The sequence below is a fragment of the Peromyscus leucopus genome, chromosome 19, assembly GCF_004664715.2.
Source record: "Peromyscus leucopus breed LL Stock chromosome 19, UCI_PerLeu_2.1, whole genome shotgun sequence".
NCBI lineage: Eukaryota > Metazoa > Chordata > Mammalia > Rodentia > Cricetidae > Peromyscus > Peromyscus leucopus.
The window spans coordinates 1,318,088-1,339,912 of record NC_051079.1 but is presented as its reverse complement, the minus strand read 5'-3'; the positions used below and the strand labels follow the sequence as shown (position 1 = coordinate 1,339,912).

Here is a 21,825-nt window from a genome sequence, read left to right as displayed (position 1 = left end):
GCTTTGTAACACACCAACAGACTGCATTCTACAGGACATGAGCCCCTGTGACATCATGACAGAAGATAGGAAGAGTACTTTCTGGTGCTCTACTGCAGAGTTTTTCACCACAAAGAAAATAATAAATGTTTGAGAAGAAAAAAATACCTCTACCCTAGAACCAACACTTAAATTTCTCAATAAACCTACAATCAGTGATCCTAAAAATTCCTCCAAATTATTATACTGCGATCAGACTTCAGACTGAGCTAGCATAAAACAAAACTTTAAAGTGTGCATAAACAGGCATATATGTCAGATACAATTGCTGGGAATGTAATTTCAAATATCTTTGAGGGCAATCAGTTAACATCCATGAGAATATTAATGCATGCATAGTTTAGTGCAGCAAAGTATGGGACAGGTGTACAAGGATTTGTAGGATTCATCTATGGTATCACTGTAAGAAGACCTAAAATATCAATACCTATCAATAAACTACTGGGAAAGTACACTTCTGCATTCAGTCACTGGGATACTGCTCACCCATAAGAATAAAGTCATCCCACACAGAGTACAAACGTGGAACAATCACCAATATGAACCACTAAATGAAAGAAGTCCAAGTGCAGAAAAGGGCTGAGGACACACCTCAGCCCAGATGGGATCCTCAGTACCTGTGATAAAAAAAATGCCAGGCAAGACTCCCACGTGCCTGCAATCCCAGGGCTGGAGAGAGAGTGACAAGACGACCCCTAGGCTCACAACTCAGCCCTACTAACAAATCAGTGAGCTCCAGGTTCCGTGAGTGACCCTGAATCAAAGAGAAAAGAACTGACTGAGAAAGACTGCAGACATTGACATCTGACCTCCACACATTTGCACACCCAGATGTAATCCACCCCTGTGCACACAGGCAAAGAGCAGAAAACTAAAAGTGTATTGCTATTTGTATTTAAGAGGGTAAAGAGATTTGTATTTTTAGTGCACTCATATCTGTGCTTACAACTGCAAAAATATACAACAGGTAACCATGGCTGCCCTTTTGAGTTATGCACATACATCCCTTTTGGTGCATAAAAACTAGCTAAAAGAAAACACTATTTTCAGCTGGGTATGGTGGCACATGCCTGTAGTCCCAGCACTTGGGGAGGCTGAGGCAGGAGGATCAGCAGAGCCAGCCTCATCAACTCACTAAGTCCAAGACAGTGGACTGCATGAGACCTTCTCTTTAAAAGTTTAACAAAAGTTTATAAATTACTTGTTCAAAACTGAGTTGTTTGGTGCTAACTTCTTTCTGTTGGTAGCAGCGACTGTTCACCTATTTCAAGATCAGGCTCTGCCAAACTGTCTTAGTAGCATCTTATTTAGGAATTCTGAAGCATAATACAATTTTAATTTGAACTTCCTAAATGAATACAATTATCAAGAACATATCTATGCCTGGCGGTGGTGGCCCACGTCTTTAGGGAGGCAGAGGCAGACGGATCTCTGTGAGTTCGAGGCCAGCCTGGTCTACACACCTAGTTCCTGGACAGCCAGGGCTAAATAGAGAAATCCTGTCTTGAAAAAAACCAAAAACAAAACAAAACAACAGATCCAAGTAAAAACATTAAAATAAATCATATTTATTTTGTGAGAGCAATTCTTCTGTATGTCACATTAAAAAAATATAGTGTAAATAACTCACAGACCCCTATAATGGAGTAAACCACGAAGATCATTAATTCTCAGGATGAACGTATAGAATTTTAACATCGTGTTACTCAGACAGGATGCTAATCAAAAGAAAAGAACCGCGTTTCCTAGGTCTGTCTTTCCCTTGGAAAAAGTCTCAGTCAGTCTCTCTCTCTCTGTCTCTCTCTGTCTCTCTCTGTCTCTCTCTCTCTCTCACACACACACACACACACACACACACACACACACACTCACACACACCCCACAAACTCAACAGCTCTAGTGCTACAAACATATATAATTAAACAATGTGGTCGAAAACGCATTTTCACAGTCCCAAATGGTATTTATCATCTGAACTCATAAATCATTCTGTGTCACTGGCGGGAAGGAAAAAGGCTAGCTCAACAAAGCGAAGGCACCAAGGGAAGGGCCCCTGGCAACTCCACACACCATACGGCAAGGCAAGCCTCCCATCAGACAGTTATCACTTGATGGCTGATTAATGTCAATGCTTATTGACAGACAGCCTCTCCGCCCCCCCTCTCCCCGCCCCAAAAGCGGAGGAAATCTGTTGTCTGCGATGCTTTTCATCTAGGAAACTTGATGGTCCTTCCTAGGAAACCTTCCACCAATCCTCTGGAGATGAGGGGCATCTGTCTGTTCTGCGGGTCTTGGTTTACCTGGTTTGGAACCTCAAATCCCGTGGCCCGGCACTGTAAGGGCAGGCGTCCCGCGGCTGGCCTCGCCCCTTCCTCCCACGCGCGCAGCCCCGGGCCCGCCGGCCCCGCTTACCGGTGGGCGCGCTGTCCAGGATGCGCAGGTCGTAGGCCCCGGAGCAGCGGTAGTTGGCGGCCGTGCCGTTGTCCCACACCACCACGACCTCCTCCGGGCTCTCGAAGCTCCGCACGGTGCCCACATGGCCCTCGCCGCCGTCCTGCTTGCCCCACTTCCAGTCTGGGCCGCGCACGACGCGGGCGCCGACCCCCTCCACCATCACCCGGTTGTTGCGGGAGTTACTCATCGGGGCCCGGGCGGTGGGCGCCGCCGCCGGCGGGGGAGCCGTGAGGGAGCTGGGCCCGGGCCGCACTCTGGGCACCGGCGGGGGCGGCAGCGAGCCCCGCGGGCCGTGGGGCCGACTCACCGGGGCGGCGGAGCGGTCCCCGAGGGGCCCTTCGCCCAGGCCGGGCCGTGGCCGTCGCGGCCCCCGCTCCCACTGGAGGCCCGCCCGCGGCGGCTCGCAGGCGGCGGCTTGCAGGCCGAGGGCGAGCGGCCGTGAGCGGGGGCTCTGCCGCTTGCCCCGGGCTCCCCGGCCGGGCTACAGCGACGGCCGCCAGCAAACCTCGCTCTCCCCGGCCGGGAGCGCGGAGGGCCGGGGGAGGCTCGCCCGGGCGCGGCGGCGAGCGCAGCGGGAGGCCAGGCAAGCTGCCGGCCCTCAGCGGCCCCAGCCGCTCGCTCGGGCCTCGGCGCCCGGGAGCCGGCTCCGCGGTGGGCAGCGGCGCTAGCGACCGGCGAGCGGCCGGCGCCCGGGCCCCGGGGCCCGCTTCCCTCAGCCCCCGCGCACGCCGCCGCGCTCCGCCCCGCCACCGAGTCCCCGCCGGGCGAGAGCGGCTCCACATCCGGGTGCCGCCGCGTCCCGGGCCCGAGCGGCACCTCGTGCGGCCCTGCGACGTGCTCCTCGGCGAGAACCGGGTGGGAAGGGTTCGGGGAGCCGCGCGACCCAGGAAAGAAAGAGAAGGAAACGGATCCCTAAGCGTCCCCGGGACGCGGGGGAGTGCGCATGCGCGCGGCCGGGACCGGGGCGGCCGCAAGCCCGGCTTCCCATTGGCTGTGAGGAAGAAGGCCTGGAAGTGGGGCCAGAGGAAGTGTGAGGCGGCCGCCAGCCGGCTGCCGCTCCGCTGGTCAGAGTCGGTGTTCTCAGGTGCACTGGGTGTGAACTGAGAGTTGCACATTTCGGGGGGCAGGGGGAGCTTCTTTTTTAACCGGAGCGAGAACAGGCACATGACAGCACAGGTTAAAAGTGATGTATAATCCCCGTACAAATTGCAAACGTTTTAAAACAGAGTGGGTGACTGGTGGTGTGTTTTTTGAAAGTTGTGCCTTGCCTTCGTGCAGAGTCAGGATAATTCATAAGATTCTATTTATTATGACATACATTTAAATTGGCTTTTGGAAGGGGATGATAGGGACTGGACATAGGCTCTTTCTCATGCTCAGCACATACACTGAGTTCCACCACTGAGTTAGAGCTACGCTCCCAGCCTCTGGACTTTAGTGCCCTCTCTTCGAGGATTTCGTTTGAAACAGAATTCTCTAAGTAGTCCATTCTGGCCTCAGCCTGGAGACTCGCTGCCTCCACTCTCAAATTGCACCATCACACCCAGGAAATCACAGAAAATTTTAATAGCATTTTATTTCCCAAGCCTAGCATCATTGCTCACACCTGTAACTCAGGATTTGGGAGACTGTGGCCAGCCTAGGCTACTTAGTGAGACTGTGTCTCAAAAAACAAGCAGATAAAACCAAGAATTTTACTTTACCTTAAATGGATAGCTGTAGATTCTTAAACTGGGAAGGCATTTAAGAGGTAATCTAAGCTAGTGGCTCTCTTTTTGGGGGAGAGGCCCAGACTGGCCTCAAACTTGAACAAGCCACAGCTACCTCACCTCGCCGTATCCTCCGCTGCTCTTATTTCCTCAGACTGGAGGCCTCTGAGTCCTCATCCAGAATGGGTCTCAGCCGAACTGCTGCTCAAAGCCTGAAGCTTAACCAAGCTGAATGTTTAACCAGCCAAATGCTTCTAGTTTCTGGTCCTTGCACCTTATATACCTTTCTGCTTTCTACCATCACTCCCTCGGATTAAAGGCTCGCTTTCTGAGATTAAAGGTGTGATGAGTCACTATGCCTGTCTGTATCCTTGAACACTTGGATTTCTGCCTAGCTCTGCCGACCAAGTGCTGGGATTAAAGGCGTGTGCTACCACTGCCTATCCTCTATGTTTAATATTGTGGCTGCTCTGTCTCTGACCCCAGATAAGTTTATTAGGGTACACAATATTTCAGGGAACACAATACCACCACACAAACTCCCTAAAAAAATGTTATATATCCACACTGTGTATCTTGCCCTATAAAATAGACATTATAAAAAGATTTCTTAAAAATATTTAGGAAAGTTTTCATACAGTTGTCTAACACATAAGTTTACCTTGTTTGCATTTTGGAGGAAATATTTGGCGCCATTCAAAACTTACGCAATTTCTTCTCTTCTGACCACAGGTAAGATAAATGCCTGCGAGCCCTCTCGAGGCTGAAGCAGGTGAGTGGTTTCTTCCACATGGTAATGCAGGGATTCATGCTGTTGCTCTCTGTCGCCTAAGACAGCTAACAGGGAGGGAGGAGACAGACAACCAGAACTCCTAAGGTCCTTACTCCAGATGCCACATGTCACACACAGTCCATTGTCTAGAACTCAGGACATCTACATGAAAGAGGAAAAATGGAGTCCCGCTGAGTGCCATGTGCACTTATCACTGGCTATTCACATTTAAAAATACAAATCGCTCTTAAGTAGTCAAACAGCAGAAATTTAATATAGCAAAGTGACTTCAGGAAGTGTTGGGAGAGTTGCAGACGTGAAAAGACATCAGTGCACTAGAAAGTGCCATCTCTTGGTACTAGAGAAGCAAAAGATGGCAAGGGATCGAGTTAGGATAATCTTCTTGTAAACTGTGTAAAGATGTGTCTGTCCTTCCTCATCTGCCAAAGGCACCTTCTGATTGGTTTAATAAAAAGCTGAATGGCCACTAGCTAGGCAGGAGAAGATAGGCAGGACTTCTGGGGAGAGATAGGTACTCTGGGAAAGAATCTGGACAGGAGATTTGCCAGCCAGATGCAGAGGAAGTCAGACATACGGTACTGAGGAGAGGTAACGGAGCCACATGGCAGAACATAAATTAATATGAACAGATTAATTTAAGTTTTAAGACCTAGTTGGGAATAAGCCTAAGCTAAGACCAAGCTTTCATAATTCATAAAAAGTCTCCATGTCATTATTAGAGAGCTAGCGATATAAAGAAAGACCTGTTACAGGATGGGAACCACCTGACTGCCACTGAGGCTGAGTGAGTAGCTTCTGCTGTTGTTGGAACTATTGCTGTTTTGCAACCAGTCAAAGTCTGTTACACTAACACTGAGACAAAGAGCCCAACACCACCTTCTGCTGTCACCGCCCCTACCAGAGACAGAGCTTGTGAGCACAGGACACACCCTGATCCTGCAGCTGCTGGAACTGGCTTGCCTGTATAGGTATCCAGAAACTGCCAAAGTCTCCCTGTACCAGTTTTCCTTCTATTGCTGTAATAAACACCATGACCAAGGTAACTTACAGAGGAAGGTTTGGGCTTACCAGGCAGCATGACAGCAGGTGGCAGACTTGACGGCTGGAACCTGGCACTGAGCGCTGAGGGCTCACATCTCACACTGCAAGCAGGAAGCAGAGACCAAATTTGAAATGACGCAGATCTTTAAATTTGCAAAGCCCAACTCCAGTGACACCCTTCCAACAAGGCCACACTTCCCAAGCCTTCCCAAACAGGTCCAAGTGTTCAGATGCCCAGGACTGAGGGCAGCATTTAAATCCCCACAGCTGCAGCAGAAGCAGGACAAGACCTGACTTCTGTCTTCTCCCTCCCTTACAGATAACAAAGGGGCTGCTGTTTCTAGTGTTCAGCAGCACTGTGTCCCTTCTACCAGACTTCCATTTAACAAAAGTGACATCACATATGTTCAGTTTAAACATACTTGCCAGTGACGTCTTCCAAGAGTGTGGAAGCAGAGTCTGAGATTCCTGGAACCAGCACCCTGCTGTTACCTCCTATGCACACTGCTTGGTGACTGTAGTAGTTGGTCCTCTAGAGAAACAGAACTGAGAGAATGAAGATATGTGTGTGTGTGTATGTGTGTGTGTGTGTGTGTGTGTGTGTGTGTGTGTGTGTGTGTGTGTATGGGGTTTATTAGAATGGCTTGCAGGCTGTGGTCCTGAATGAGAATGGTCCCGATCAGCTCATGTGGTTGAATGCATGATCCTCAGTTAGAGGAATTGTTTGAGAGTATTAGGAGATGTGCCCTTGTTGGAGGAAATGTGTCACTGGGAGTGGGCTTTGAAGTTTCAAAAGCCCATGGCAGGCCCAATCAGTCTCTCTCTCTGCCTTCAACTTGTGGATGAGATGTGAGCCCTCAGCTACGGCTCCAGTGCCATTCTGCCTGCCTGCTGCCACACTCCTCACCATGATGACCGTGGACTAATCCTTTGAAACTGTAAGCAAGCCCACAATTAAATGCTTCCTTTTATAAGTTGCCTTAGTCATGATGTTTTATCACAGTAGTAGAACAATAACCAAAACACAAAACAAGCAGAAATTCCCAGAAAGTAAAGAAGTAACTACAGTTGGTTACCTAGAATCACTATATCGTACTGGAGCCAAAACTGGGTTAATCATAACTTCCTAAGCTCCCTCTGACCCACAGGCATTAGCATACTTGTTGCCGGTATGGAGGGACTCCCCAAAGGGAAATCTCTTTCCTTCATGCCCTTGATTGGGAGGGAGCTTCTGACTTCTTTTTGGAAGAAAAGGGAAGAAAAATCACACGATAGATTTTCAACTATGTCACATGGTCTGTCTCTAGGGGGACTGTACTATACTTCATGTCCAGACACTAGCTGAAGGCCATGATCCCTCCCGAAGTGGTTCAAGTCATATCTGTGTTTACCAGAGTTGCTGTTTTTATGATTCCATAGATCAAAATTTACTTAAATAAGGAGTATATCTAATTAATCCGCTGTTATTAATAGTCACAACCAAATAACTCTGGGAGTTAAGACATTCTGATTGCCACATTAGTACTGTATTCATCTTGGTTTTGGTGGATACACATTGTTTTCTGGTATCTATTAGTGTAGTTTGAATTCAAAGAACACAATGGTAAAATCTACCATCACCCCTAGTCTGCAGATATAGGAACTATGTCAGTGAGCTCTTTTAAAAAAGCAGATGGTACCTTCACCAAAGTGTTTCTCCATATCCTAGAAGAATGTCCTCAGGCAAAAATTTTCCCTGCTCCCAAAGCCTTTTTCTTCCCCCTTAAACTGTGCAAGGGATGTAGCTGAATGGTAGAGAATAATGTGTTAGAATCTTCAGCCTAATTGTGGTGTGGTCAGGTTATAAGACAGATCCTCAGCACTACCAAAAAAAATTACCAGAAAAGTTGTGGCTTTTCAACCTACTTAAAGGAAGCTAACATTTTAGTATGAGTCCCATGTTATATTAGAAAATCTTATAAGTGCTCCCATGTCCATCAGCTCAATGGAGTGTTCTATTAAGTGCTGCTCCTTTTAGTGGAGCATTTCTAGAATCCTCCTGCATGTATTCTCAATTTTCTTACAAAATTTTGGAATGCAGCTGCCATGTGTCACCTGACAGGAATACTTCAGAGATGCATTGCTAACATTGTAGTAACATCATAAGATGCACCACACAGGCCTAGATGTTGCAACCTGTGTACATCTTGGCTATGGTGTAGCTCCCTTTGTAGGTTGTGTGTGTGTGTGTGTGTGTGTGTGTGTGTGTGTGTGTGAGAGAGAGAGAGAGAGAGAGAGAGAGAGACAGAGAGACAGAGAGACAGAGAGACAGAGAGACAGAGAGAGAGACAGAGATTGACCAAAGCATTGTTACGCAGCACAGGGCTGGTTTTGTTTGGTTGGATTTTTGTTAGTAAGCTATCTTCCCCTGGGTGAGACAGGACTACTTCAGATGAAGTAATAAAGAGGTCAATCAATGGAAGACCAGTCTCCTCAGACACTGAAAAAAGAGAGTGTCTTAGTTACCAACCAAAGCTCAGCAAATAGAATATTATTTTATAATAAAGAAGAACAATATACCAACACTTTCAACAACTCTGATGGATTTCAGGAACTTTTTTTCAGTTATATACTGTATGTTTGTATGTTTCCACTTATTTAATGGCTTTCTCTTTTTTCTTTTTGTTTTTTTTGTTTGTTTGTTTGTTTGTTTTTGAAACAAGGTTTCTCTGTTTAACAGCTCTGGCTGGCCTTGAATTCACAGAAATCCACCTGCCTCTGCCCCCAAGCACTGGGATTAAATGCATGCACCACCACTGCCTGGCTAGTCACAGGCTTTTTCTTTTCCTGGTCTTTTAAAGACAGGATCTTCTGTAGCCCAGGCTGGCCTCAGGTTTGTTATGTAGCTGAAGATGGTCTTGAATACTTGACCCTCCTGCTGCTACTTCCAAAATGCTGGGACCACAGGCATGTGCCACAGTCCCGGCTTATTTAGCATTCTTAAGGTGACAAGATTGTATAGAGGACAGATAATTGCTTGCCAGAGGTTATACTTAAGGAAAGGGGTTAAGCCAGGAGTTTGTTTGTGGTGATGGGACAGTTTTGTATCCTAATTGTCATCAGGTAATTGAAACTACACAAACCATAAAATTCTATAGAAGCATGCACACACACACACACACACACACACACACACACACACACGATTATAAAACTGGTTAGTATTAATAAGGTCTGTGCTTGGGTTAATAATATTGTACCAATGTCAGTGTCCTGGTTTTGACAAGGTGCTTTGGTATTATATAAGATACTGTCATTGGATAGAAGTAGGTGAAGGGAACCTGAGAATTCTGTACTATTTTGGAGATTTATTGTGAGTTTAAAACTATTTCAGAATTAGTTAGGAAAGGAGGAGAGAGAAGCAGAGAGACAGGGAAGAAAGACAAGGAAAGGGAGGGGAGAGGAGAGGGGAAAAACCTTAGGGCAACTTATGAGTTTAGGCTTCTCAGATTTGTCACAGTCCACTCAAAAATGTCTTCACTCTAGGTCTTGGAGTTCCACCTTTACCCAATCTATTCCCTAGGTGATTTTTTATTATTTTATCTTACATGGGTAAGTGGTTTGCCTGCATTTATGTAAATACACCATATGTGTGCATAGTTGGTACCTGCAGAAGCCGGAAGAGAACATCAGATCCCGTGGAAGTGGAGTTGATAATGGTTGTGAGCTGCCGTGTGGTTATTGGGAACCAGTCCCAGGTCTTCTGCAGGAGCAACAGTCTGCTTGACCACTGACTATCTATCTAGCCCCTGTATTTCCAAGTTCCACATGAAAAGGACTCTGGATCCTTGACAGCAAATCAACCCTGGCACTTCCCCCTTCTCTGCTTCTAAATTTCTGTATGACAAAGTGATATCCTTTTTGTCACTGTTTGGTTTTAGTGTGCTTGTTCACAGTGCTGGACATGGAACCCAGGGTCCAGACTGAGCCAGGTGCTCTATAAAAAGCTACACATTCTGATAAGAATGCTTTTCAGATTGTTTTTAGATTATCATTTTTGTCTTATTGGTTTGGTTTTTTTTTTTTTTTTTTTTTTTTCTGGGAAGCGGGGCTTGTGTGGTTGGCTGTTTGGTTTATGTTTTTCAACAGTATCTTACTACTGAGCCCAGATTGGCCTCTAACTCATATTCCTCCTGTCTCAGCCTTCCAAGTGCTATGATTATAGGCTCATGGCACCAGGCTGGTTAGATAGGCATTTTGTAACTTGAAACTGAATATAATTCTAAATGATTCAAATCGTTTTTTTCCTTCTTTATTATTTTATGTTTATGGATATATATATATATATATATGTGTGTGTGTGTGTGTGTGTGTGTGTGTAACAAATGTGTGCCTGGTGTTCTAGGGGCCAGTAGAGGATGTTGAATCCCCTGGGACTGGAGTTACAGACATTGGTGAGCTACCATGTGGTTGCTGGGAATTTAAACCAAGTCTTTGGAAGAGTAGCCAGTGTCCTTAACCACTGCGCCATCTCTCCAGCCCATTTCAAATTCTTAAAATATTAATATGTTATTCAGAAACTTATTTTTTGATGATTTTCATTCTCTTTCTTCCTAAAGTTATTTTATTTAAACAATAGAAATCTTTTTATATTCATTGGAATTTCTTACTTTAAAAGATAGAAGAATTTATTAATTTTTAATAATTAATTGGCCTAACTGAAAGGGCATATCCACTGAGTAACCTAACTAAAAAAATCCCTTGGAACTTCTGAGAATGCGTGTTGATTTAAGAGTTCAGGCAACATCTCTAGGACCCAGGTCCTTCCATCCTCACTTCTGCCTTTCCTTTCCTTGACTTCCTTTGCAGGTGCTAGTGGCCTCCAGTTCCTGACTTCATCCATCCTTACCACTAGAAGCTCCAGGGAACAAGGGGGTTCTTTCCCAACAGTCTCAGCACAAGTGTCTTTTTGACATGATACCTCTAAAGAGATTGTGTACATATTCTTCAGTTGGACTCTGAGGTCACAATATGCCTGGGTCTCATGTTCTTTCTTAAGTTGAACATGATGTTAGGTCTACCCCCAAACACTTGGTTTAAGAGCAGAAATAAGGTAAGTGCTCAAGGATGAACTATCTGTGGAAGAGGAACAGTAATGATATGTCAGAACAGACCATGCAGTACCTAGGCTGGAATGGTTTGGATTCCTACCTAGGTTGGCAGAACCACCCGACATTGTAAGTAGTGTCAGCTGTTTAGTGAAAGGAGCAAAGTCACAGTGCCATCAGAAGAGGGGTCTAGCTCAGTGCTCCCCCTGTATCCTTCAGTGGTTACCTCACACGCAAGACAGAGGAACTAATACTATGTGTACATATAATGGTTTGGGGTTCCTTTTTTGTCCTTTCTAACATGTTGAGAAGCCCCAAACGTTGGTGCTTGAGAAAGTCATAGCCTACATTTATATGGCCCAGCTTGTGAAAAATGAAATCTGACCTATGTACCAGACTGGCTTTTGGGGTGCTCTGTTTAAAAACATGTAACACACACACACACACACACACACACACACACACACACACACACACACACACACACACACACACACACACACCTCTGCCTGTCTGCCTTTGAGAACCACGACATGTTTCATTCTAATAGATTTATATCAATACCTTGGATTTCAACCAGCAAATGGTGGTCCTTTCTTTTTCCTTCCTAAGTTGCATTTATGGTAAGTGAGAATTTGAGCCTCAAAGCTTAGGAAATCTTAGATCTGATTTGTTTTGTTTTCTGTGGTTTCCCAGGAGGACATTACAGAACATGCTTTCTCTGCCTCTTGGCGTGCTATCTGATGCTCATTGTGCAAATTGAGCAATTCGTCAGGTCGCCATGTCCCTCTCCATGTACCACAGGGAGTGAATGCAGTTAGAATTCCTAGTACCATCCAGGTTGATGTTGTGTGCCTATAGTCTCAGCTACTTGAGAAACTGAGGCAGGAGGATTGTTAGAGTCCAGAAGTTAGAGTCTAGCCTGTACAACAATCTTTTCCCAAAAATAAACAAATAGAATTCTTTGTACCAAACTACACACTTCCCCTTCACCTCTGTTGATTCTCCATCTCCAGAGTCTACTGAAGTTACTCCAGTTCACATGCAGACACAGCTCAGTACCCTATTCTCTTTTTTCACTCTGTAATTAACAGGCAATCTGGGATTTGGGAGCATGGATCCATGGACTAGACCCTCATTTTGACTATGAGGCCCACAAGTGTTCAGTCTCTCAGAAATCTTATCTCAGCAGGTGATAAGAAGGGCTACTAGAGCCTTCTCTCCCCTCTTATCAAAGACTGTTTTCCAAGGAAAGTGCATCCTTTAGGGATGGATTAAACACACCAAAAACAGAGATTCCAAAGATGTTTTTAAGGATTTTCTCTCATATATCCTGCCTGGATTCCATCAGAAAGACATGTTCTAGAATATGCACTTCTCCCCCAAACCACCATACCCTCACCTGCTATGGATGATTGTCCTCACTCTGTTTAGTTTGTCTCAAAGAAATGGTGCAAACACCATCACCACTCATGCCTGGTAGCTGTCCTCCTTGACCGTCAATGAAGGTTCAGTTATAAAATGGCCATTTCTTTCCGTTTAAATATTCCAGTCATTACAGCGCCAGGTAGCACAGTCTACATGTAAGTTGATCCATGCTCAGAGTATCTATCATTCTTTCCTTCAAAGGAGAGTGAATTCCAGGGAAGGAAATGACTGCTCCTGAAATTTGTGTAAATAAAAAGGAGGCAAATTATAAGATACAGACTATCAAGATGATAAAGTGACACTATTTCTCTATCACTTCTGAAAATGCACCAAGACATTTAACACCATCCTGCATTTCAGAGTGAGTGTGAGGTGCCAGTGGCGCAGTTTGCACAGAAAGTGGGCAGCGATGTATCCTGGACCTCAGGAATGGCGGCTCATGCCTGTAATCCCAGCAATGTATCCTGGACCTCAGGAATGGCGGCTCATGCCTGTAATCCCAGCAATGTATCCTGGACCTCAGGAATGGCGGCTCATACCTGTAATCCCAGCACTTGAGAGGTTGAGGGAAGAGGATTGCCATGAATATGAGGAAAGCCTGAGCTACCTAATTAATTCTAGACCAACCTAGGCTACAGAGGGAGACTCTAGTTCAAAACAAACAAAAAATGTGTCCCAGGTCCCTTGGCTGACCTACGGCTGAAAGAATAAGGGGAGGAGAGGGTAGACTTTCTTTGGAGGAAGATTTGCCTATCCCTAGATCAGACTCCATAAGAGGACCAAAGAGGGAAGAAGATTTCCCCCAATCTCCGGGTTAGTGAAAGGTCATGTAATGACCTTAGATATCTAGATAAATGGACCCCCACAGTGTAGGGGACCCAGCAGATTGATGTATGCAGAGCAAGACGCTAAGGCAACAGAGCAGTGCTCGCCCAAGCGCCTCATTCGCTTTCCCTGCAAATGGGTCCAGGTTTCCCTGAGACAAATGGCGGCAGTGGCAGAGAGAAAGAAAGCACTGTCTGCTCCTGAGCGAGGAGCCCTCAGTAGAAACACTCTGCAAATGCACACCAATACTGGGAGAGATTTGTTCTAAGTCATTACTGTATGTGTATGTCTGTATACTATGTGTATGCAGTGCCCGTGGAGGCCAGAAGAGGGCACTGTACCCCCTATAACTAGTTACGGAAAGCTTTGAGCTTCTGTGTGGGTGCTGAGAATCCAACCCTGGTCCTCTGGAAGAGCGCTCAGTGCTCCTTACCACTGAGCCATATCCCAGCCCTTTGAGAAGGAAATCTTTCTATTCATTCATTCATTCATTCATTCATTCATTCATTCATTTATTAACTATGGTTTTTTGAGACAGAGTTTCTGTGTATAGCCTTGGCTGTTCTGGAACTCACTTTGTAGATGAGGCTGGCCCCAAACTCAAAGAGCTCCATCCACTTCTGCCTCCCAATGCTGGGATTAAAGATGTATGCCACACTGCCTGGCTTGAGGGAGGACATCTTAAGTGACCAGGCAAAGATATGTGTTGACCTGTATCAAATATAATAATAGCAAAAGCAGGGAAATCTTTTGGAAAATTCTGGAAAGTGTCTGAATGAGGCAGTCAGACTTAAGACTGGGAGTACAGCCCAGTGTCTTAGTCTCTCCCCTGTTGCTATGACAAAACACTGACCGAAGCAACATAAAGGAGCAAGGGTTTGTCTGGCTCACAGTTCAAGGGTGCAGGCCATCAGCACAAGGCAGCCAGGGCAGCAGGAGCATGAAGCAGCTAGTCACATCCTACTCACAGTGCAGAGCCAGAGAGTAAATGAAGGCCTATGCTATTCAGTTCCCTGCACTACGTAGTTCATACCCAGCCAAAAGAAGTGGTGCCACCCATGATCAACAGATCTTCCCATTTCAATTAATGTAATCAAGATTAGTCCCCACAGGCATCCCCCAGATGATGCCAGAAGTCAGCAACACTACTATTACACCTCACGTGCAGAAAGCCCTGAGACCCATCCCTATGGCACGAACCAGGCACACTGGCACAGTGTTGCAGTAAATTTGTTTGTATTTTTGATCCGAAACCGCCAATGAAGTTAAACCTTGATTCAGAGAGTGGAGTTAGAGGAATAAGGAGGTGCTTAGAAAGTTTTGTGGGGCTTTTCGGTCTGAGAAGGTGGAGAGGGTAGGGGATCTTTTTTCTCAATCACTCTGTGGACATATCAGATTATTACTCTGACCCCCAAACTTTATTTATTAATAAAACAATAAAAGAATCCACACTATCTGGCATCCAACGCATTGCCTTAGATCATGCCAAAGTGGCTTAGAGCGCCACTGGCTTCCCCCATCACTGCAGACCCTCCCCTGGCTGCACACTGCCTGTGCTCTCTGCCCAGGGGCAGCAACAGCCAGTCCTGGTTTCCTCACACTCCCTGGGCAGCCAGCTTCCACCACTCTCAGCAAGTGGCTTGGTCCCCTCCCACTGTGCATCCCAGCCATGGGCTATTCCTACCCATTTCCCTACATTCTTCAGGCAGCTCACTCCCCCTCCCTGCACTGCATGTGAGCAGCTACAATGTTCTACACACACACACACACACACACACACACACACACACACACACACACGGCCTGAGCATGCAGTTAGCTCAGCTGGCACCCCACCCTGCCCACTCCCCCTGACCTCACAGCCAAATCTGGGCACTCTGCCACCCCCTCCCTGCCTGCCTGAACATTGTTACTGCAGCTGGATACATCCATACACAGTTGCACCTATGTAACTAGATTTTTCCTGCCTTGCCCACAGTCAGGACAAATCTCTGTCACCCTCCAGTCCCACAGCCGCTCAGACCCAACCAAGTAAATAGACTTATATTGCTTAAAAACTTGCCGGGCGGTGATGGCGCACGCCTTTAATCCCAGCACTCGGGAGGCAGAGGCAGGCGGATCTCTGTGAGTTCAAGGCCAGCCTGGTCTCCAAAGCGAGTTCCAGGAAAGGCGCAAAGCTACACAGAGAAACCCTGTCTCAAAAAACCAAAAAAAAAAACAAAAAACAAACAAAAACAAAAAACTGTATGGCCATGGCAGGTTTCTTGCTAACTGTTCTTATATCTTAAATTAATCCATTTCTATAAATCTATACCTTGCCATGTGGCTCGTGGCTTATCAGTGTCTTCACATGCTGCTGGTAATGGCGGCGGCTGGCAGTGTCTCCCTGCCTCAGCTTTCCACTTCCCAGAATTCTCTTCTCTGTTTGTCCCACCTATACTTCCTGCCTGGCCACTGGCCAATCAGCATTTTATTTACACAGAGTGATATCCACAGCACCACCTATGCTGTCAGCAGCAGCAGATTTGGTGAGACACCTGGGAGTTCTTAAAAGGGAAAGTAGGTTTCAAAAAAAAAGTCTTTTCCATTTTAAGAATGAGAAACATTACAGTACAGGTAGTTGGAAAGATGGCTCAGTGGTTAAGAGCACTGGATGCTCTTCCAGAGGACCCAGGTTCAATTCTAAGCACCCACATGACAGCTCACAACTGTAACTTCAGTTGCAGGGGATTTGACACCCTCACACAGACATACATGTAGCAAAACACTAATGTACATAAAGTAAATAAATTAACAAAAATATTACAGTACAGAAAGTTAGGTCTCTGTATGGTTCTACAATGGATGCTTTGAAAATGGGAAAATTAAATGAAGGGATAACAAATGTATCTGTGATTGGCATAATGTCGATCATATTAACCACCAGTTTGGTAATTCATATTTTATCCTTTAAAAAAGTGGTCGGATAACTGTACCAAATATGAAAATTTGACTGGTAAGATATAAAACTTAGAAAAACTTACTACTGAGATACAAGCCTTAAAAAGACTTACCAATGAAAAGAATAAAAATTTGACTGATAAGATACAAGCCTTAGAAAAACTTACTAATATAGAAGAGTATTTTAAGATGTGTTACTTTTATGTTGCATTTGTTTAACTTTGTGAAGCTGTATTACTGTGCCTGTCTAAAACATCTGATGGTCTAATAAAGAACTATCCAATAGCAAGGCAGGAGAAAGGATAGGTGGAGCTGCCAGGCAGAGAGAATATATAGAGGGAGAGATCGAGGAGCCAGAGAAGGAGGACTCCAGGGGACAGCCCCCAGCTGCACAGCAAGCCATGGAGAAAGAGCAACATTTACAGAAGTAAGAGAATGGGAAAAGCCCAAAGGCAAAAGGGAGATGGGATATTTATTTATTTATTTATTTATTTATTTATTTATTTATTTATTTGAGACAGGGTTTCTCTGTGTAGTTTTGTTGCCTGTCCTGGATCTCGCGCTGTAGACCAAGCTGGCATTGAACTCACAGAGATCCCCCTAGTTCTGCCTCCCAAATGCTGGGATTGAAGGCATGCACCACCATTGCCCAGCTTAGACAGGATAATTTAAGGACAGCTGGATATAAACTTAGCCAAGCTAAGGCCGGGCATTCATAATTAAGAATAAGCCTACGTGAGTGATTTATTTTGGAGCTGGGTGGCAGGCCCCCAAAAGAGTAAAAACCCCCAACAATATACTGATGAAAAGAAGAAAATTTTAACTGATAAAATACAAGCCTTAGAAAGACCTACTAATGAAAATAAGAAAAATACCCAGACACATACAGGAATTTAGACAAGAACCTTCTGTACCACTGCATGATAAAACTGAACAGGGGCAGCCCAAGGTTGTTAGAAATACAAGAACAACCACCAGATGATAGGCACTCCTGAATGTTGTGTAAGAAATTAACTGGATCCCTATAGTAATGTAAGATTTGATGAGATTCAAAGAAGTGCTTGTTTCATATAGTATGCATTCACCATATGTGAAGCAAATGTTAAATGCATGAGCAACTCAGAGCAGAATTATCCCCCAAGACTGTAAAGATTTAGCAACAGCAATATTGGAAGCTGGTCCTCAGTTATAATGGAGGTCAGAGGAAACTAGGGTCATAGAACAATGAAATAGGGCTAGAAGCATTAATATTTCCTGAGATCAGCTACTTGGTGAACTCCAATGTGCTGATTTGCAAAGACAGTTTGGATTTGATGGTCACACCTTGTCCCTATGTCATTTAGCATCTTTAAATGCTTGGGATAAGGCTGAAAATCAGGAAAGAGATCTGAGTCATTTATTAAAATTATACAAGGTGCAAAACAAGCCTTCACTGATTTTTTTTTTACAAAGATTGACTTCAGCTATAAATAGAACAGTATCAGATCCAGAAGTCAGACAAATATTGAGTTTTTGGCTTTTGAAAATGCTAATTCAGAATGTAAAGAGGCAATTGGGCTTTTAAAGGCATGATCAGCAGCAGTAGATGAATGGATTAGAAATACAGCTGATATTGAATCTCGCATTTATCATGCTGCTTTGATAGAAGTGATTTCTAAAAGTTTCAAGAAAAATCAAAAGGTTGGATGTTTTAATTGTGGTAAGCAAGGTCATCTGAAAAGGGATTGTAGGCAAGGTATTTCTAGAAACAATATTTTTTCTAGAGATGATCCAAACAGAGGTCCCAGACTTCTGGAGTATGCAGAAGGTGTAGCAAAGGCCAGCATTGGACTAATGAATACAAATCAACAAGGGACAAGCAAGGTAATCTTTTGTCATCAGGAAACACCTTAGGGGGACTCTCACAGGCCCCAATGTCAAAATTTGGTTCAATCATTTCCTGTGACCATGGAGGAAACTCCCCCACCGGGCAATTAAAAGACCTAATGCCTATTGTTAAAAACCATACTGCCCTAGATGACAGAAAAGCTTCAACAAACAAAACAAAATTTTCAGGGCAGACCATGAAACAAGTATTTTGGCAAACTTCTATAAATGATTAAAAAACCAAAGCTAAAGATACCAGAAAATGGCATTTTAATTGAAGGTTTGCTAGACATAGGTGCAGATGTAGCAATAATTTTACCAAGGTATTGGCCTCTAGATTGGCCTCTTCAGGAGGTAATTATTCAGCTTCTAGGAATTGGAACTTTATCTCATGTAAAAACAAAGCACAAGGAGGGTCGATTGTACAGGGACATAAGGACAGGTAGGGAAATTAAAGCCATATGTGACAAACATAGCAATGAATTTGTTACAGCAATGGAAAGCACAGATTAACATTCCTCCAATCTCAGAAACAAACCATAAAATAAAGAATGCTTCTGAGAGAAATAGTAAAAGGTATTATCAAGAACAGTCACCAACTACCCAGGTTGTACATAAGCAAGGCACCACAGCTATTGATCTTTCAAAGGAAACCAACAGCCCTGCCTTTAAAATGGTTAAGTGGCAAACCTGTCTGGGTAGAACAAAGGCCTTTGACATCAGAAAAATTACAGGCACTAGAATAGCTGGTAGAGGAGCAGCTAAATGCTCAACATATTGAAGAATCAACCAGTCTTTGGAATTCTTCTGTATTTATCATTAAAAAGAAATCTGGACAATGGAGAATGGTAGTAGATCTGAGAGTTATTAACAAGTTGATCTAGCCAATGGGCTCTTTACAGCCTGGAATTCCCTTGTCTTCTTTATTACCTAAAGGATGGTCTATTATACTAATTGATTTAAAAGACTGCTTTTTATTATACCTTTCCAAGAACAGGATACAGAAAAATTTGCCTTCTCAGTGCCTATTTATAATAATTCCCAGCCTGTTAAAAGATATCAGTGGAAAGTTCTTCCACAATGGATGTTAAATAGTCCTCCCTTGTATCAATATTTTGTACAAGCATGAATGGAAATAATTCAGAAATAGTTCCCTAAATCTATCATTTACCATTATATGGATGATATCTTACTAGATGATTCAGACACAGATACCTTAGAAAAAATGTTTGAAGAAGTAAAGAAAATTTTGCCTTGTTGGGAATTTGCTCCTGAAAAAATACCAAGAGGAAATTGTATTAACTTCCTAGAATATAAAATATGTTTATAAAAAATTCAATCACAGAAGTATCAGTAGAAATCAATTATGAGCCGGGCGGTGGTGGCTCACACCTTTAATCCCAGCACTCGGGAGGCAGAGGCAGGCAGATCTCTGTGAGTTCGAGGCCAGCCTGGGCTACCAAGTGAGTTCCAGGGAAGGCGCAAAGCTACATGCAGAAACCCTGTCTTGAAAAACCAAAAGAGAGAGAGAGAGAGAGAGAGAGAGAGAGAGAGAGAGAGAGAGAGAGAGAGAAATCAATTATGAACTCTTAATGATGTTCAAAAATTGCTTGGAGATATTAACTGTCTATGGCCCAAAATTGGATTAACAACTCAAGAACTAAGTAATTTATTTAAGACCTTACAAGGTGATAAGAACTTAAATAGTCCAAGAAAATGATCAGCTGAAGCTGGGAGAGAATTGGCTTTGGTAGAAAAGAAATTACAAGATGCACATGTGGATCATTTGGATCCAGAGTTTGATTATATTCTGGTTATTTTACTTTTATGCATTCTCCCACAGGAATTCTTATGCAGAGAAAAGATAATATTTTAGAATGGATGTTTTTTGCCACACAAACATAGTAAAAAATATGAATAAATAAATAAATAAGTAAATAAAATCTATGTAGAAAAGATTTCTGAATTGATTCTGAAAGGAAACTTGAGACTTCATCAAATTACAGGAATAAACCCAGCAGAAATTGTGGTACCTTTTACAAATGCTGAAATTTTCTCATTATGGGCAGAAAATGAACATTGGCAATACAGTAATTTTTCTGAGAGAAATTAGCAGCAAATACCCCAAAAGAAAAATACCTCAGTTTGTAAAAAAGAACTAATTGGGTCCTTCCACACGTGGTACAAGGAGCACCAATTTCTGGAGCCCTTGCATTCTATACTAATGCAAACAAATCAGGAAGGGCATATTGTAAGTCAGGAAATTTAAGAAAAAGTGTCTCAAAACTCTTATGATTCTATTTAAAAGTCAGAATTATATGCTATTCTTATGGTATTAGATTTTCCAGAACCTTTCAATATAGTTACTGACTCTCAATGTACAGAAAGTATTGTTTTACATATTGAAACCACTGCACTTTTTCCAGATGTTTCAGAATTAACTTTGTTATTTATTCAGTTACAAGATAATCAGAAATTCAAATCACCCCTTATATATAACACAATCCAGATCCCATGCAGGCCTACCAGGCCCTCTAGCACAAGATAATGATGAAATTGATCAGCTATTGGTAGGAAATGCTAGAAGCCTCAGAATTTCATAAGAAACACAATGTTAATAGCAAAGTTTTGAAGAAAGATTTTTTCAATCACTTGGCAACAAATCAAGGAAATTATAAGAAAATGTCCTACTTGTTCTTTGTATAACTAAACTCAACTACCTGCAAGAAGTAACCCAAGGGGTACTCAAAGAAATGAAATTTGGCAAATGGGTATGTTTCATTTGATGGAGGTTGGAAAATTAAAATATGTACACCATATCATAGATACCTATTCAGGATTTCAATGGGCAACTGTTTTGAGTTCTGAAAAGGCTGATTCTGTAATCATGCATTTATTAGAAGTTATGGCAATTAGCTGGGTTATGGTGGTGCAAGCCTTTGATCTCAGCACTTAGGAAGCAGGAGGATCTCTGTGAGTTCAAGGCCAGCCTGGTCTACAGAGTAAGTTCTAGGACAGGCTCCAAAACTACTCAGCAAAACCCTGTCTCAAAAAAACAACAAACAAAAAGAAGAAGTAGTGGCCATCATGGGAATACCTATACAAACTAAGACTGAGAATGCTCCAGCATATGTCTCTGGTAAAATGAAACAGTTTTTTGCATGTTACAATATAAAGCATATTACAGGTATACCACAGAATCCTACAGGACAAGCAGTTATAGAAAAATCTAATCACACTTTAAAAGATATGTTTAATTAACAGAAATGGGTAAAAATGACCCCCAGCAATAGATTGTACAATGCTCTATTAACTTTCAGTTTTTTAAATGTTCATGAGAAAGAGACAACAGCTGCAGAGAGACATTGGATAGTAGAAAAAACTGCTGAATTAAATCAGCCTGTATACTTCAAAGATGTGTTGACCTCAGAATGGAAACCAGGATATGAGTTACATTGGGACAGAGGTTTGCTTTTGTTTCCACAGAAGATGAGCTATGGATACCATCAACATTTATAAAGATTGGATTCAAACAGGAGAGACCTCTTGATTAGGAGAGGTCTCATCAAAGGTCCTCATCAAAGGAGAGGGTTCATCAAAGAGCATGGTATTCAATCTAACTTACAAGACTAGCATATGTCTT

The 21,825-nt window shown here is 43.6% G+C and overlaps 1 protein-coding gene across 2 annotated transcripts in view; it reads right to left on the bottom strand.

Annotated features, from left to right (window-relative positions):
* The window catches only part of Mib1 (MIB E3 ubiquitin protein ligase 1), a 112,954-nt gene extending 109,544 nt beyond the window's left edge, over window positions 1-3,410 (bottom strand). The window contains exon 1 of one of the 2 annotated variants that reach the window (XM_028876695.2): window positions 2,452-3,410. In XM_028876695.2, coding sequence (XP_028732528.1) covers window positions 2,452-2,680 — 229 coding nt within the window. In that variant the 5' untranslated portion in view covers window positions 2,681-3,410. The remainder of the gene's footprint in view (window positions 1-2,451) is intronic. The other variant, XM_037196951.1, reaches the window with a different exon arrangement.
* Between the last annotated feature and the right edge of the window lie 18,415 nt (window positions 3,411-21,825).